General features: G+C 49.3%; 1 protein-coding gene across 1 annotated transcript; it reads left to right on the forward strand.

Moving 5' to 3' along the window:
• Positions 1 to 261: 261 nt before the first annotated feature.
• On the forward strand, positions 262 to 7360 carry Il21 (interleukin 21). The gene is made up of 5 exons (XM_076864088.1): positions 262 to 414; positions 523 to 558; positions 5026 to 5187; positions 7166 to 7243; positions 7337 to 7360. The coding sequence occupies exons 1-5, from the start codon at positions 265 to 267 to the stop codon at positions 7358 to 7360; spliced, it is 450 nt and encodes a 149-aa protein (XP_076720203.1). The 5' UTR covers positions 262 to 264.
• Positions 7361 to 15679: the final 8319 nt, after the last annotated feature.

Consider the following 15679-nt stretch of genomic DNA (forward strand, 5'->3'; position numbering starts at 1 on the left):
AGGTGCAGACGGGGCACATTTCGTTCACTCCAGCGATCCCTGCCCCCACGCACAATTACATGCACACGTCTACCTAGCCAGTGGAAAAGAAAATCGAGTTACTCACATTCATCCATTCTAGAGAGATTTCCAGGCTCACTGGGAGGGCCTGGCCTCTCCCTGAGGGGGATAAAAGGGCTCCCTGACAGCCCGTCCCCAGTCACACTCAAGTGAGCAGAAGGCTTCTGCCCTCCTGTTGCACCGAGGGGACCCCACCCTGGCCACATGGAGAGGATGCTTCTCTGTCTGATGGTCATCCTTCTGGGGACAGTGGCCCATAACTCAAGCTCCCAAGGGCAAGATCGTCGCCTCATGATTAGAATGCGTCACCTTATACACACAGTTGACCAGCTGAAAAAATATGTGAATAACTTGGTAAGAGCCCACGCACCCCGGCAGCGTTGAATGGCATTTTGTAGGTAGTGTACAAGCAGGCTTTCAACTTACAAGTGTAAATTGGAATTGATTTCTTTTTCTCTCTAGGAGTCTGAACTTCTGCCAGCTCCGCAAGATGTGAAGGTAAGACCTGTTGAATTTATTTCTGAAAATATATGTGATATGTTTTTAATCCAATAAGAAAGGCATTATGATGGTTATTTGGGAATACACTTAATTTCAATGCATCTGGGCTTTTAATAATTGGTAAAATACTTATTTCTATTTTGTTCAAATAGTCATAGATTTACCAACAAACTGCTACATTATGTTTCTTATAAAACAAATGTCTATACTCAAGTATCTCTAAGAGTACTCTTAAGTAGTTTTGTAAGACAGAATGATAAAACTGGAAAAGGAAGCTTCTGTACAAGGAACAGGTAGCTGCATTTCAGGGCCCTCGGGCATGGAGACTCTTCAGTCTTCTCTGTAACCTTATTTAGGGAACACAGACACAATTCCTCCCAGAAGGAGAGGAATTCCCCTTTAAATAATAAACTAAAAATAAATAAGTAAAAAGATAGCAAGAATTAGATTACAGGGACCGTATGAGGGACAGCGCTGTGGAAGCCCCAGCCCTCCCTTGAAGTATAATTCACACGTACCTTTTGAAAGGACCATTTTCAAAAACTTAGTCCATCTCTTCAGCCCTTCAAATCCGAGTCCCAGGGAGAAGCGGCCAGGCAGCTCCTTCAAGAGCGGTGTCTACTGGTCTTTTCCCAGTGACCTCTTCAGTGTGGTCTGCTGGCTTGGCATCCTGAGAGCATAAATACAGTCTGGGAAACCTGACATTCATTGTCACCAACCTTTAATTGCATAAATTAGGATAACTATGAAAGTGCTACCAGTAATTAGGACACTACAAAGGGGCAGATTTACTAAGAGGCATTGCAAAGAAAACAGTTATTGTAAATGACTGTGTAAAACTTTAGAAAGTGAATGAGTCACAACTATTGCTTTTCTCTAAAATTCACTCTCCAGCTCAGAACCTAGCTACTCTCATATTTACTAGGTCATTTTTTACTAAGTAGCATCTAAAATGAAAGTAGCATAATTAGGAATACTTCTTAATTCAAGTGCCTAAGTATCAAAACGTGTTTTTTAGCCTCTTGTGCGCCTTGTTTGACTAGGGTTCCTGTTCTTCCCAGAGTTTCCTAGCTGCACTCTTCAGCTTGCAAAATAGGAAAATAGCGCATTTTCTAACTTAAACTCATCCAATGGGTGATTCCTTTATATGCTGTGCTAATGAATGATTTCTAAAGTTTAGATTTTTCATAGCCACTTTCATTTTTTATCTTTCCATTATGATTATTAGTGCATATCCATTGTACACATTAGTGGATCAAGGTGATGTTTCCACACATGCACACATGCCCACACCTCCTAGTCCCGCACCTTCCATTCCCTCCTTGCCCCTGCTCCACTGAAAGACATTTTTATCTTACATCTAAAAGAGTGGGTTTTGTCTCAGCAATACCAGAGCTGTCTGATAATCTGATCAAGCTCTGCTTTCTATGATACAGGGAAGTCGTGTGCACCTGAGATCTTTAAGTTCACTGGCTGAAAAGTTCAGGAAGGAAGAAGAGAGTTGAGGCCAAGTTTTTCAGGACCAGCCCCAAAGCAGGGCCTGTAAAAGAATTTAGAAGTTTACTGAAAATAGGGCCGTAAAAGTGCATTCATGTAATAGTGCTCAGCAAGGATCTCTAACTGGCCCCTCCAGGTTTCTCTCCCCTCTCTCTCTCCTTCTTCCTTCAGTCGAATAACCAGGGGTCCTCCAGTAGTGGTGATTTTGTCCCCAAGGGACCTTTGACATTGTCCAGAGAAATTTGGGGTTGGCAGGACTGGGGCTGGCAGGGAGGGTGCCGCCGCCTCTGGTAGTTGGAGGACGGGACGCTGCTCAGTGGAGTGCATTGGACAGCTCTGGCGGTGGTCCAGGATGTCTGTGGTGCTGCTGTTGCAAACCCTGATACGAGCTCAGTTTGTGGGGGACACAGGTGATCTTCCCAGGGAGCGGGGCTTCCTGCCACAAAGGAGCATGGCTTTCTTTGCAAAAGAAGAAGAAGAAGAAAAAAAAAAAAACTAATAAGTCTAAAAGTAGGCTCTGAGGAGGCAAATGCTTTCCAACATTCAATTGCGAAACAAAGTGAGCTTTTTTCCCAAAGCAGCTCCTGACTGCTTCCCGGCCTGAGAGGAGTGGGTTCTACTCCTGCTTCTGACTCCCTTCATTCCCTCTAGTCTGCAAAACCAAGGTGGGACCAGGGAGCTCCTCATGCTTTCCAGTATTGATGGCCCAGGGAACAAAACCTTCCCCAGGACTTTGCTGTCACCAAGGCCCAGCAAAGGAGAGCAGCAGGGATGCCCCAAGAGGTGCTATACAGGGACTTGGGCTGGCCCAGGACTCCTGAGGCCAGGGCACCAGAGGCTGCCTGGATCTAGATCCGTCTCCCTGCCCTGCACACCTCTGGGCAGGTGGAAGGGCAGGTTCTCATTTCTTTTCCTTCCTGAGGCTGCTCTGGAGTGCTCCTGAGGTGAGACCCAGTGGTTAGTTGTCTAGACCGCACTTTGCCAGCTCTGCTGCTTGCAGGACAGGACCACAGAGCGAACACAGTATCTGTCCACACAGGTGGACAGGGAGGGCTGGGAGACGCAGCCCCATCAGCACCAGCCTTGGCACCCATGTGCCATCTTCTTCTAATGACAGGGCTCTCAGAAAGCCTTTCTTAGGGTTAAAAGTTTTGACCATTGGTCTTGATCATTCCTGGTGATATTGTCACAGGGGCACTGGTTCCGTAGGGCCCCTGTACTTCTTTGGAACCTAATTTGGTTTCAACATACAAATGAAAATGTTAACTCAGCAAAACAGGCCCCTGTGAGAAATGCTGGTTTCTCAGATCATCACGGATGAAGCAGTTAGTGTTTTCAGTTTCAGCTGGAAAATTTATCTCTTTAAATATGAATATTATTTTTTTCCAGTAAGTTAAGCCGGTTGTGGTCAAAAAGAAGAGAAAAGAAAAAACTTCAACAAACATGAACATGTGGTTTTCAAGGAAAAAAAAAATGCTATAATTAACATTTATAAATAGTTTCTATTAAATAAGCATTTTGGCAAAATTGGAAAGGACACCACCTTGCCGGATGAAAGGCAACCCGGCCTGGTATGAGGAAACCAGATAAGCAGGTTCTCGGCTTGTGGCCACATATGCAAAGCGAAACTGGGGGTTTGTGACTTAGAGATGCGTGTTATTAATCAACATCCATGTGGGGTGCGCACATGGGCTGGAAAATGCAAAGCAGGCTCGGGCTGCTTCCAGCTGACTGCCCTGAGCTGATGCAGGGAATGCTGTCCTGCACTGCCCACGCCTCTTTCTGGAGGTTTCTGGATAGAAGGCCGTGGCTTCCATATGCATTAGCAAGACCAAGATGTGGCACTTTGGGGGGAAACAGCATCGCCTGCACGGGCTAAAGGAAAACAGGTAGCCTGGACAGAAGGGACCAGGTACAGGCCCTTCCTAGGTCAGCATCCGAGTGCTTTGGGGAGTGGACTTAAGAGTTGCTCTCCCAAGGAGTTCCATTCCCTTTCTGGTTTGATTGTTAAGATTCTGGCTTCTTCTCTAGTCATTTGGCCAAGGCGAGTCCTTGTTCTATAGTGGGAGACACTATTTTTATCTCCTTCCTTCCTTCCTGTGGTGCTAGTGATGGACCCTGGGCCTCTACTGCTAGGCAAGTGCTCCGCCACTGAGCTATGTCCTTAGCCCTATTCTGTCTTCTAGGGAATGGTCCTACTCCCATCGGTTGGGCCAATCTCAAATACTATTCTCGGCTGTGTGATTGGTTTGTTGGTTTGGAATCCTACCCTAACTTACCCGAGGATGTGAACAGGATTTTAGAAAAGCATGCATAGCCTCTGGAAGGATAGGAATCTTCGAATATGTCCTCAGAGATAGGAACCCACTTCCCTTCCCAAATGTGGGCTTTTACTCAGTCACTCACCTGTGGGATGCACAATCAGTGCTAAGTGCATCTCCCATCAGCAAGACCTGGGGCCATCGCTGCACAGGGTGGAAAGCTGCTTACAGCCCACCACTGAGAGATGCTCTGTGGATCTCCCAGAGTGACAGCTGGCAAACCAGACTGCAGTGTAATTTACCAAAGCCACAGAGCAACTCGGAGCCTCATAATGGTGCAGCTGTGCTCTTAAACCACAGGAGCTCTCCCTGGCCACCTGCCTCCCACCAGCCCTCCTACCAGCCAGACCTCAATATGTACCTCAGTGTGGCCCTAAGAATAAAGAGCCATGGAAAAGGGAGCTCTCCTCTCCTGTCTCGGCAAGGCAGAAACCGTTCCTTCTTCCCAGCACAAGGGGAAATTTACACCCAGGCACCTCTATCTTCTCTGGCCAACGATTCAGAGGTGGTGCGCTCAGCCCTTCCTGCTCTGTTGAGATAAGTGTGACCCTATGCACGCTGGTACAGGTGGAAGGAGAGGCCGGGAGAGTCACTCTCAGCATTGTGAAGACTTCCCTAACGTCTGTGCAAATTGGTTCTCTTTCAGGGACGCTGTGAGCAGTCAGCTTTGCTGTGCTTTCAGAAGTTTGTTGGCCAACTCAAGCCAGCAAACACAGGAGACAACGGAACGAGGATCAGTTTATTCATCAAAAACCTGAAGAGGAGGGTACCTTCTACAAATGCAAGCAGAGAGCAGGAACTCATTCCAGTAAGACCGTCACTTGTCACCTATCCCATTTGTATTGGTTAACTACAATGCAATATGTCTGTTACATGGTGCGCGCGCGCGCACACACACACACACACACACACTCACACACACACTCTCTCTCTCTCACAGCTGGAACCTCTAGGGCTCTAGTGACACCTTGTCACATGTGGTACATTTTGAGAAGTAGCTTGCTTCTTTCAAGACCTCAAAAGTGCCCTGAAACCCAGTTCGAATTTGCTGCTAGTCTCTAGTAGCTGGACTATGTTCATGTGGCTTCCTGAGGCGAGTCCTTAGGAAGAGCATCCAATTGTGACTTGGACACTAAGAAGCATTTTCCTCCTGTCATATAGGGCCACATATAGCTTGTGCTCTCGTTCATGGGAGCTGGATCCTAGCTTTCCGACAAGAAAAGGGACAGCCTGCAGGAGACCAAGATCATCTTAAACTTTGCTCTTCTCTCTTAAAGAACATTTTCGTCCTGAACAGTAACAGAGTCAGTATTGAACTTAAAAAGGTGTACCCCGTTGCTTGGCTGGGGAATTTCCACATCCCTGGTTTTTCAGATACCCAAGTCTTTCTTGTGTATATCTTCTTATGCCAACTCACGGGCAACGGTAATACTCAAGAACATGAGTAACTAGCATTCATCTCAACCAGTGGAAACCACATAAAATAAATTACTCTAAAATTTTGTTATTAAGTCTCCCTCCTCCAAGAAATTCCCCACGTGCTTCAAGTGAAATCTTAATGACACTATCAAAATGATTCTTATTTCCTTTGACTGCTTGGCCAGGTTGCCATGTGAAAATAGTCCTTTAAAACTTTCCTCAGAATGAAAGGAGCTGGGCGTGGCTTTAAAACCAACATCTCAGCACTGAACTTGGAACTATCCAGTTAAGCACCTTCGTTTTACAGAGGAAGAGAGTGAGACCTACTCAAGATGTTGAGAGACTCACCAGGTGCCCACAAATAGTTGTCAGAATGACTTACTCATGTCTCTCAGCCAGATGTTGTCACTACATGAAACTGGCACCCAGGGGCTTAAATACCACGCTCCACCTGGAAGAAGAATAGAGAATGTAAATCCAGAGCTAGGAAGGGAGGGAGGGAGGAGGAGTGTGAGCAGGCACGACTTACGTTCAATCTCCCAGCCATCAAATGCATGTTAAAACAAGGAAATCTTATTTTTTTCCAATTAAATGAGAATTTGTTTATCATTATTTTCCCAATAATAAGAATACTGTAAGTGAAAAGACATGCAATTATTTTACAATGTATATCAAAAACCTTAAAAATTATTAGTCTCTAATTTAGTTATTCTACTTCTAGAAATTCATCAAATAAACTAAATAAGATATCTATGAAAAATGATTTACAGAGGTGGTTTTTGAAGTATTGCTTACCAAAGGGAAAAATTAGAAGCTACCTAGGTGTCCAAAAATGGTAATAATTTCATTCTTTGTTGGAATACAAAGTAACCATTATGGTTAATACTTTTGAAGACTATGTAACACCTAGGAAATTCTTGTGATGTGTTAGGGGAAAAAAAGCAGATTATCAACCAGTGTAACATAAAAGCAAAGTAAAAACAAACATCTTAAACAACACTGGGGGAGATATGCCAGACCTTGCAGGCTTCCCCAGGAACAGGATTATAAGTGATTTTCACCACTGTTTTATTTTTGCTTTGTTTTTGAACCAGGAATTGAACCTGGGGGAGCACTTAACCACTGAGCCACATCCCCAGCCGTTTTTAAAATGTTTTATTTAGAGACAGGGTCTTGCCGAGCTGCTTATGACCTTGCTGAGTGGCTGAGGCTGGCTTTGAACCCATGATCCTCCTTCCTTGGCCTCCTGACCCGCTGGGATCACAGGCCTGTGCCATCAAGCCTGGCTGGAAAATACATTTTAAATAAAGACTGTACTCAGTAGGAAGGGGTTTTAAGGAAGAATGTTGCTTTTCCTTGATTTCTAGACATGCCCTTCATGTGACTCGTATGAGAAGAAACCACCTAGGGAATTTCTGGAAGGACTCAAGTCGCTTCTCCAAAAGGTATCTCCCTTAAATCACCCCGCGGCTGTCCTTGGTCTGCGTCTGACCGAGTGCTTCTCAGTGTCCAGTACTCACGGCACACTCTCTCCACAGATGGTCCACCAGCATCTTCCCTAGACACGAGGCAGAAGAAGGTTCCTGGAGACCCGACTTGGAGCTGGGCGCTGCGTTGCACACTCTAAGCAGTCGGACTCACCTCTTGGTCCTCTGAGAGCAGAAGTGCAGTCCATTAGTGTGGGAAAAGACCTCAGTAAGTGTGCAAAGCTAGGATCATTCCCCGAGTTAGTATGCAATACTTCAGGGCCAGGAGTCTGACTTCCCAGGTCACGGGTTTCTGTGGCTTCTGCATTTTTACTTTATCTCACTGCCCAACTGTGACATTCCTTGGCTGATGGAGAAGGCCAAAATTGTTAACCAAAAATACTCCTCAAGGATTTATTGATCTTCCGTTAACTTTAGTGTTAATTACCACAAGAATGGGTTCTGTCATGACCATACCTTAAAAGTGCATGCTTTCATTCAAGCTGAACATAGAGAAGCACAGGATCAAAATGAAAAGTTGAAATCTGTATTCTTTTAAGGAAATGTGAACTGAATGTTTAAAAATGCATATCTGAAGAGCTTACGTTTTATTTCAAAGTGCCTAACAAATAAATATGTTACTTATTTATGTATCAGGGGACAGATTTACCAGATGGGGACCAAAAAAAATCCTGCTTTTTTATAGTTTTGTCAAAAATATTTAAATTCTAGAGTTATGAATGTATTTATGAAATATACTTGGCCTTTGAGGTTTGCAAACATGTCGAGTGAGATCTGCAGAGGGACAGGCACTGGTGGCCTTCTGGGACGGAGGTTGAGGCCGCCTCCTGGCTCTCAGATGGTGCGGTCATACTACAAGGGACCCAGGAACTCCAGGGGTCTCCTTCCTCCATCTTTGCTTTCTTCTTTTTAAAATGAAACTTACATGATGAATATACTTCAGAAGAGGTTTCTGGTGTTAGAGACCCTGTGTTCGCTTTGGAGAAGACAAATTCAGTCCCTGACACAGACTCAAAGCTAGGAGACAGAGTGCCCGGGAGGCCTGTCTCAGGTTTTCCAGTAAACTTTCCAATCTTTTGGTCAAGAGTTGTAAAAACAAGATATCTGCTCCAACTGACCTTTCATATCGATTTCAGCAGAGTGTGTTTAAATAGCAAGTTAAAAACTCTAGAAAAATAAAATTTTCGCTAGACTGGTATAAGCTATTTGAGAATTTCTTATTGTTCAGTGGCTCTGAGCATGCGAGAGCAGGAGGTGGGAGTGCCTTACACTGAGAAGAAAACTTGTCCACTTGAAAGTGTTTTCAAGACAAATTCAGACTGGAAAGGTGCGTTCAGCATGGTTCTTTACTGAAAGCTCCTGGAAGTGCTTTATCGTCAGAAACGAGTCACTTTTTTAAGCCTTGAGAATGTGCCATCCCGAGGGACTGTGGGAGCGTGGCCTGGGACGGCCACAGCAGCCTGCTGAGCCTCCGGGGTGCCACCCAGGCTGCCGGGCAGAGCCAAGAGCTGGCAGGGGCCAGGGATGCAGCGCCCCTGGAGCGCGGGAAAGACCCAGACTGTGTTTGGGCTTCGGGCTTTATACTTGCTGACTTCTTGACGTTGTGATGTTCTATTTAAAGTATTTATTTTGGTGTGTTTACTGTTAAAGATCTGTCCTAGCCATTTTGGCCAGGCTCTTCACTCTAAAAGTGAGCAGGACTCTCGGGGCTGGCTGAGGACCTCGACCTTCAGGCTCAGCACAGCCCCAGCGCCAGGAGAGGCAGTACTGCCCTCTGCAGGGCCGCCTTCAGGAAGCCACCACCGCTCACCTGGGGACAGTGACGCGGGACACCTGCATCCATGGGCACTGGTTAACTCGGAGGATTTCCACTTCCTTGTGTACAGCCAGGGCGCTGGACTCAGTCCCCAGGGGCTGCTCTCCTCTGCAGAGCTGTGGCCACGTGAGTCTCTCGAGTTCTGCAGGAGCAGGGACCAGCCTCGCAGCGCAACTCCAGCAGAGCCTGGTGCTCCGGAGCTCAGCGTGATCCCAATACCATTTGTAGGAACAGAAAAAGGTCCTGAGAGGAAAGGCACAGAGGGGAAACTCTGCTGTAGGTCCTGGAGTTCGAGGAAAACCAATCTGAATTCTGACTATTGTAGCTGAAACTGTCTTCTCTGGACTCTTGTATAAAATTGTAGCATTATTATTCTATATTATTGCTCTTCTGTATTTACATTTGCATCTGAGAATTTAGTTTTAATATAAACTATGTACTTTATAACTTAATGATTATTTATTATATATTTCATTTTAATTGTTTATGCTCCTGTCTTCTTATTTAAGACCTGATCATATTAAATACTATGCGGTCAGTACAACCGTCTGTTGTGATTCCCTGGAAACCTTAATGCAGTAGTCTTGGTGGAACAGAAATGACGGCTCTTGGTTTCTGGAGCAGGTGACTTTACAAGTCCTTGGTGAAGACCAGCTTCTCTCCTGGCCTATGACCATCGACACACACTGCCTGTCCCAGCCTTCCCACATGAACAGCAGCCCTCCCACATGACAACGGGCCTCGGAGGAGCGAGAGCACACTCCTGGTGCCCACGGGCACCTGGCTCACACGCTCCTGGCACGCCTTCCAGGGGCTCCCCGTCCTGTTCTGCTTAGTGATGTCAGATCCTGCTCACTGCCCCAGGTTCAGCCAGCACCAGGCATGCTCCTTCCCTGAACCCAACGTCTGCCACCATCCCGGGTGACTTTGGTGCCTATGGGGCAGATTCCCACACTGTGGCTTCCTGGACCTTGACCTTGATGCTGAGCACCTACGCTTTGCCCCGTCCCACAGTCCACCCAGGCTCTCTGAAATCTCCACACACATCTCCACCTCTGGAGCCCTCCACGCCCACATGACCGGACCCACCCCACCACGTCCTTCCTCTTCCAAGGCCTTCACTTTCCCAAGACTCCTGGCTCTGGTGGATGGGACGGCGTTCCGGGCCTGCGGTCTGCTCCCTCCTCATTCACTTAAGCACGTGGTCCCCAGCCCCCAGTCCCTCCTCCACTAGACTCCATCCAGGCTCTCAGCTTTCTCCTTCTTACTTTTATTGGTACTGGGGATTGAACTCAGGGGCACTTTACCTCTGAACTTCATCCCCAGCCCTGTCGGGGGTCTCCCGAGGTGGCTGAGGCTGGCCCTGAACTCCTGATCCTCCTGCTGTGCTGGGATTACAGGCAGGTGCCAGCCCCTCACTGCCATGGCGACAGTGACCTCCAGCTGTTTCTCGCCTCTCCCTTCTCCTCTGACTACTTCCACATGCTGCCGGACTGAGCTTATAAGTTTAATGAGTCTATTATTCTTAAGTTTTATAAGTTTATAAAACTTATTCTAATCACAAGAATCCCTATTGGAAACCTTCTCTGAGCCAGGTGTAGCCACGCACCTGTAGTCCCATCCACTTGGGAGGCTGAGGCAGAAGATCACTTGAGCCAGGAGCTGGAGGCCAGCCGGGGCAATGTGGTGAGAGGTTTGCCTCAAAGCACAGAACCTGTCCCTGCTGTCTTTCAAGCAAGGTCCAGGCAGGATCAGGGCCCCGAAACCCACCATGATCCGCTCCACCCAGCGCCGTTTCTTCCACGCTGTGCTGGTCATCCCAGCCAACTGCCCCAGGTTCAGCCAGCACCAGGCACGCTCCTGGTGCTTCCAGCTCCCTGGACATGCGGCCTCCCTCCTGGGGCCTCCCTCCTGCAGGGCCCTCTCCTGGAGCACCCCACCCCCCTCAGAACACCCAGGAAACCCTCCTCCATCCATCACCGGCAGAATGACTTCCATCCCAGTCTCTCGGTGACGGTGGCAGCCCCACTGTCAGAACTCGGGCACACTTTGATGGTTAGACTTAACGCGGGTCTGTGTCTTTATTGGCGTGTCCATGTCTTTCCAGAGCACAGGCTCTTGGCAGGGAGGCCTGCATCCTGCTGGTGCCGTGCCTCATACGCAGCCAGAGACGCAGAGTAGAAAACAAACACTTGCAAAACTGAACTAAACGCAGGACACAAGACTTATTCATTAAATCTTCCTTGGCTTTTCTCTTACACGCTGAGTCCAATTATCACCAAAGTCAGTTGATTCTGTCTCAAAACGCTGCCAGAATCCAATCACTTCGTGCTGCCAGCCACTAGTGCTTGCTTACTGGGGCTCAATCCCCCACTCAGAAGATCACAACAGCTCCTAAACAGTTTTCCTGCTTTTGTCCCTATCTGTCACCAGAACCTACATGCAAAGAAGCAAACTGGGTGGACCGTTGAAATCCAGCCGCACTCGGCCCTCAGCTCAGAGCCTTCCAGGGGCTCCCACGTGTGGGGGAAGGCCTGAGCTGAACAGGGCTCCAAGCCTCCTCCTCCTCCCCTTCCACTCAGCCAGCCACCCTGCTGCTCTTTCCTGTCTCCAGGTCCATTCCTGAGCCCTCTTCCTGCAGGACCTCTCTGCGCCGGGTCTTCAACCCCCAGCAAACCTGCTCCTCACCCATTGGCCACTCGGGGCCTCTCCTGGGTCGATTGTCACCGTCTCCCCCAGACACAGCTCCAGTGGCTGGCTCACTGCTTGGCACCTGGCACCTAGCGCAGCGCCTGGACTCGGGAGCCCTCGGAGCCCTGATTCCCCACACACACGGCCTCCTCCTCTGAGCGACCCCCTTAGAGCTTCTGATCCCTGGGCACCTTGTACCCTCTGCAAATTGCCCCACCCTTTTATTAGATGTGACCACAGCTCTTCCTTATTTTTGAAACTGGCCTTCAGCAGTTGGAAATTCGGAAAACATGGAAACATTTTACCATGTATTAAACTTTTAGCAAAATCAATTTTATGGTTTATAATGTTTAATGTTTTTTCACTGCACAAGAAACACCTTGACGGTTTCTGAGCCTACAACCAAATTCTTCCATATGAAGTTAACCAAACTGACTCCATTTTGATCCTGACCACTTTCACAAACCAGAGGCTGTAGGGACAGTACAGTGTCCTTGTTTGGTTTCTCAAGAGAGTGCACATCAAGGATCTGGTGATTTTTGAGGGAGCTGCTCCCAGGGAATCAGCAGGGGCCTGGGGAAGCAGGACTCGGGAGGGGCTGTGGATTCAGGGGAAGCTCAGACTCAGCCAGACCCTGCGCAGCCCTGGAGCATGGCTGGCGGGGGGCGTGGCAGCCCCTCCTGGAGGCCAAGGGCTGGCGTTGGTGCTTCTCGCTGGCTGGTCACGTGTGCAGCAGGGTCTGGCCAGGCTGCCTGTCCCCAGGTGCTGGATGTCATCAAGCACACAGCAGAGGGGGCTGCCATCAGAGGACTGAGGGAAAGCACCCGGGGAACCTGGCGAGGCCAACCCTGTCTGCAGCCTAAGACTATTTTTTTTTCCTAAAAAAAAATGTTATTTTAGAAAAATAAAACTATTTTTCTATAAAAGTGATGTTAAGGGGCCAGGGCTGTGGCTCAGTGGGAGAGCGCTTCCTAGCATGTGTGAGGCACTGGGTTCAATCCCTGGCACCACACAAAAATAAAAATTAAAAATAAATAAATAAAATAAAGGCTTTTTGTCCATCTACAACTAACTAAAAAAAATATTTTTAAAAAGTGATGTTAAAAAAGGTTTATGTTTAAAGTAAGAAGAAGATTTTGGGAAAAGACTAATTTCATTATCATTGTGGAGTTAGAGTTAACTATCAACTTTTCTAATATGAAAATTGGGATAAGTTTGCTCCCTTAACATGAAGTACATTTATTACATTTTCATAGAGGTCGTTTCCTTTTTAGTCACAACCTGATTCTCTTTAAGCCAACCTGACCTAAAGGAGCCTTTGAGACGTCACAGCTTAAAGAGGGCTCAGGAGAGCAAATCTGCGCTACTGCTGTGTACCCTGCGTCCCTATGTGTCCCCGCACACCACGAGGACCTGGACCTCCTGCCACCAACCGCCCTGCCCCAGGGCAGCCCCCCCACAGAGCGTGCTTCCCAGGGGAGGACATCTGTGTGCAGAGAGTCCAGACTTCTGGTGAGCCACCCTTCCATCATTGACTGGCTTGGAACCAGCCACTCCCTGGAGGGCCCCTGGGGAAAGTGTCATTGTGACGGATGAACATGTTGATGGATCCCACCGTCCTGCAGAGAGAGGAGATGCGAGGTGGAAGGGAAGGAGGCGGGCAGCTGCCTGGGGAAGTGGGCTCCGTGGAGCTTCTCCAGCTGAGCCTGGGCGACGCGCTCCCTGCGCCGCGGGTCCAAGCAGAAGTGCGACTGGTGGTGAAAGCCTGGCAGGTGACCCCCGGCCAGCAGTGCCACAGGCCCAGCGTGTCGCAGGGAGCGCTGGCCACGTGCCCTTGCGGTGAGCGCCACTGCCGAGTTTCCCAGCAGAAGCTCCTCCCCTCGACCGCTGTCAAGTCTCTTTAAAAGGAGAGGACTTGCTGCCACCTAGTGAAGCCACGTGGACGCACCCTGTTGGGTCCCAGAGGACGCTGCCACCACTCCTGGAGAACCCAGCGCTTTCCCTGCTGGATCCACAGAGGTTCTCACTGCCCAGGGCAGCCCCAGGCAGCCCCAGCGCCAGGCACTTGTTTCCTCTTGAACCTGCAGAAGCAGCGGGAGGAAGGGTGACAGGAGGGTGGGACCTGTTCTGGGACACTGCTGGGCTGTGCGTACAGCAGCCGCCCCTGAGGGGACACAGCAGAAGACCTGGCAAAGTGAGCTGAATGTAGCCAGAGTCCTCGTCGGTCCCTGAGCCGGGTGCCTGGGCCTCCATGTTCCACTCAGAGGAGTCTGAAGGCTCTGGGGCTTTCGTGGTGTGTGAGGTCCTGGTGACAGGTGCGGCCCTGCTGGGGTGGGTGCAGGTGCTCACAGGGACGCCGTGAGCTGTGGCAGGGGAGTGCCTTGCATGGTGTCACCCCCTGCCCAGGAGCAAGCTTGTCTTCTGACTTCTGTTGCCTCTAGGGACACGGCGCGGGTGGAATTCCCATGCGCCCCATCCTGCGTGGGGAGTCTCTCCCGACAGAGGGCCCACCGAGACCTCCTCTCCAGGAACTTGGCCTCACTGAATTCTGTGTCAATGCGTCACTTCATTCCGTAGCCCAAGGGGTCAGTGAGAGGAAAGAGTCGAGGGTGGCACTTTAATTAACCTCTTCCCTGACTGCCTCTGAGCGGCTCCCCTCTTTCCAGAGTCCAGCATCGCTGTCTGCATGATGGAGCTCTCCCCAACGCAGCCTCCAACACGCGTCCGGGGATCCAGGATGACCTGAGGGCGTCCCTCTGCCCTCAAGGCCTCTGGTCTAGCCTCGGGGCTTCTACTTCTAAGGAGCGACTTCTTTTTCCCCGTGGAGGAGCAATGGCAGCCAGTAGAAGCCCCAGCCTCCGTCTCCATCGGCCTTACATCTACTCTCCTTCCTCTTTCCCCCGCAGGCTCCTCACCCAACTCGCAGCCCTGGGGCTGGTCTCACCCCAGCTGCGGGGTGGGAATGTAACTCCAGCCCCAGTGACAACCTCTTCAGTTGCTGAGGCCAGGCCTGGGCTGAGCACCTGCTGCTGCCCGTCCCCCCTGCCATTCTTCTAAGCCCAGAGCAGAGTGCAGGGGCGCCCCACCCTGAGGGCCCAGATCCTGCCCAGGACTCCCACCAACCTGACTATGTGGGACAGTGAATCCCCTTTACGTTTAAGTCAACTCAGCTGTGTTCTGTCACTTATAACTTAAGAATCCTGAATTAATAGAGTCACAATTTTTAAAATCACCTTTAACAATTTCTATTTAAAAATAGAGAGTATCCTCGTCCAACCCCAGGTGAAATGAAATGGAGGCGTGCAGCGCCCCCTCCCCGGCTGGACGTCCACAGAAGACAGGAGGGTAGGTCTCCTCCCCCTGGCTAACAGGCCTCCTGGGCGTGAAGCCTACCAGCCCACTAAGCCCCTGCCAGTGGGATGGAAATGGCAGGTGGGGTCAGGTGCAGAGTCCCCTCCTGCACTCACCCCTCCCGGGAAGGCCAGGTCAACACAGAGAAGGCAGCAGATCTAACCAGGTGGAAGGGGTTCACTGAGTCAAAGGTCCCGGGTCCGGGGTCCCGGGTTATCTGCACTGTTTATATTTTCTTCCACAATCAGGAACCATTTTTTGTTACGTGCCGATTGGTACAGACAACAGTCGGCCACCTCGCCCTGGTTTCCTCTGACTGGGAATGCCTGGCGCCTCACAGGGGGACACATTTGGGCTGAACTGAGGAGATTCTCCCTCCTTATTCTCTCCTGCAAGAGTGAGGAGGGCCAGGGCGGCCGCACCTGCTGTTCATTTTAATAAAGAAAAAAATTTTAAAGCAATAATGCATCTTTATTTCTTATCTGCCATGTTAATCCATAATCTAGAACTAACAAAGCACTGGTTTTTATTTGATC

The sequence above is a fragment of the Callospermophilus lateralis genome, chromosome 8, assembly GCF_048772815.1.
Source record: "Callospermophilus lateralis isolate mCalLat2 chromosome 8, mCalLat2.hap1, whole genome shotgun sequence".
NCBI lineage: Eukaryota > Metazoa > Chordata > Mammalia > Rodentia > Sciuridae > Callospermophilus > Callospermophilus lateralis.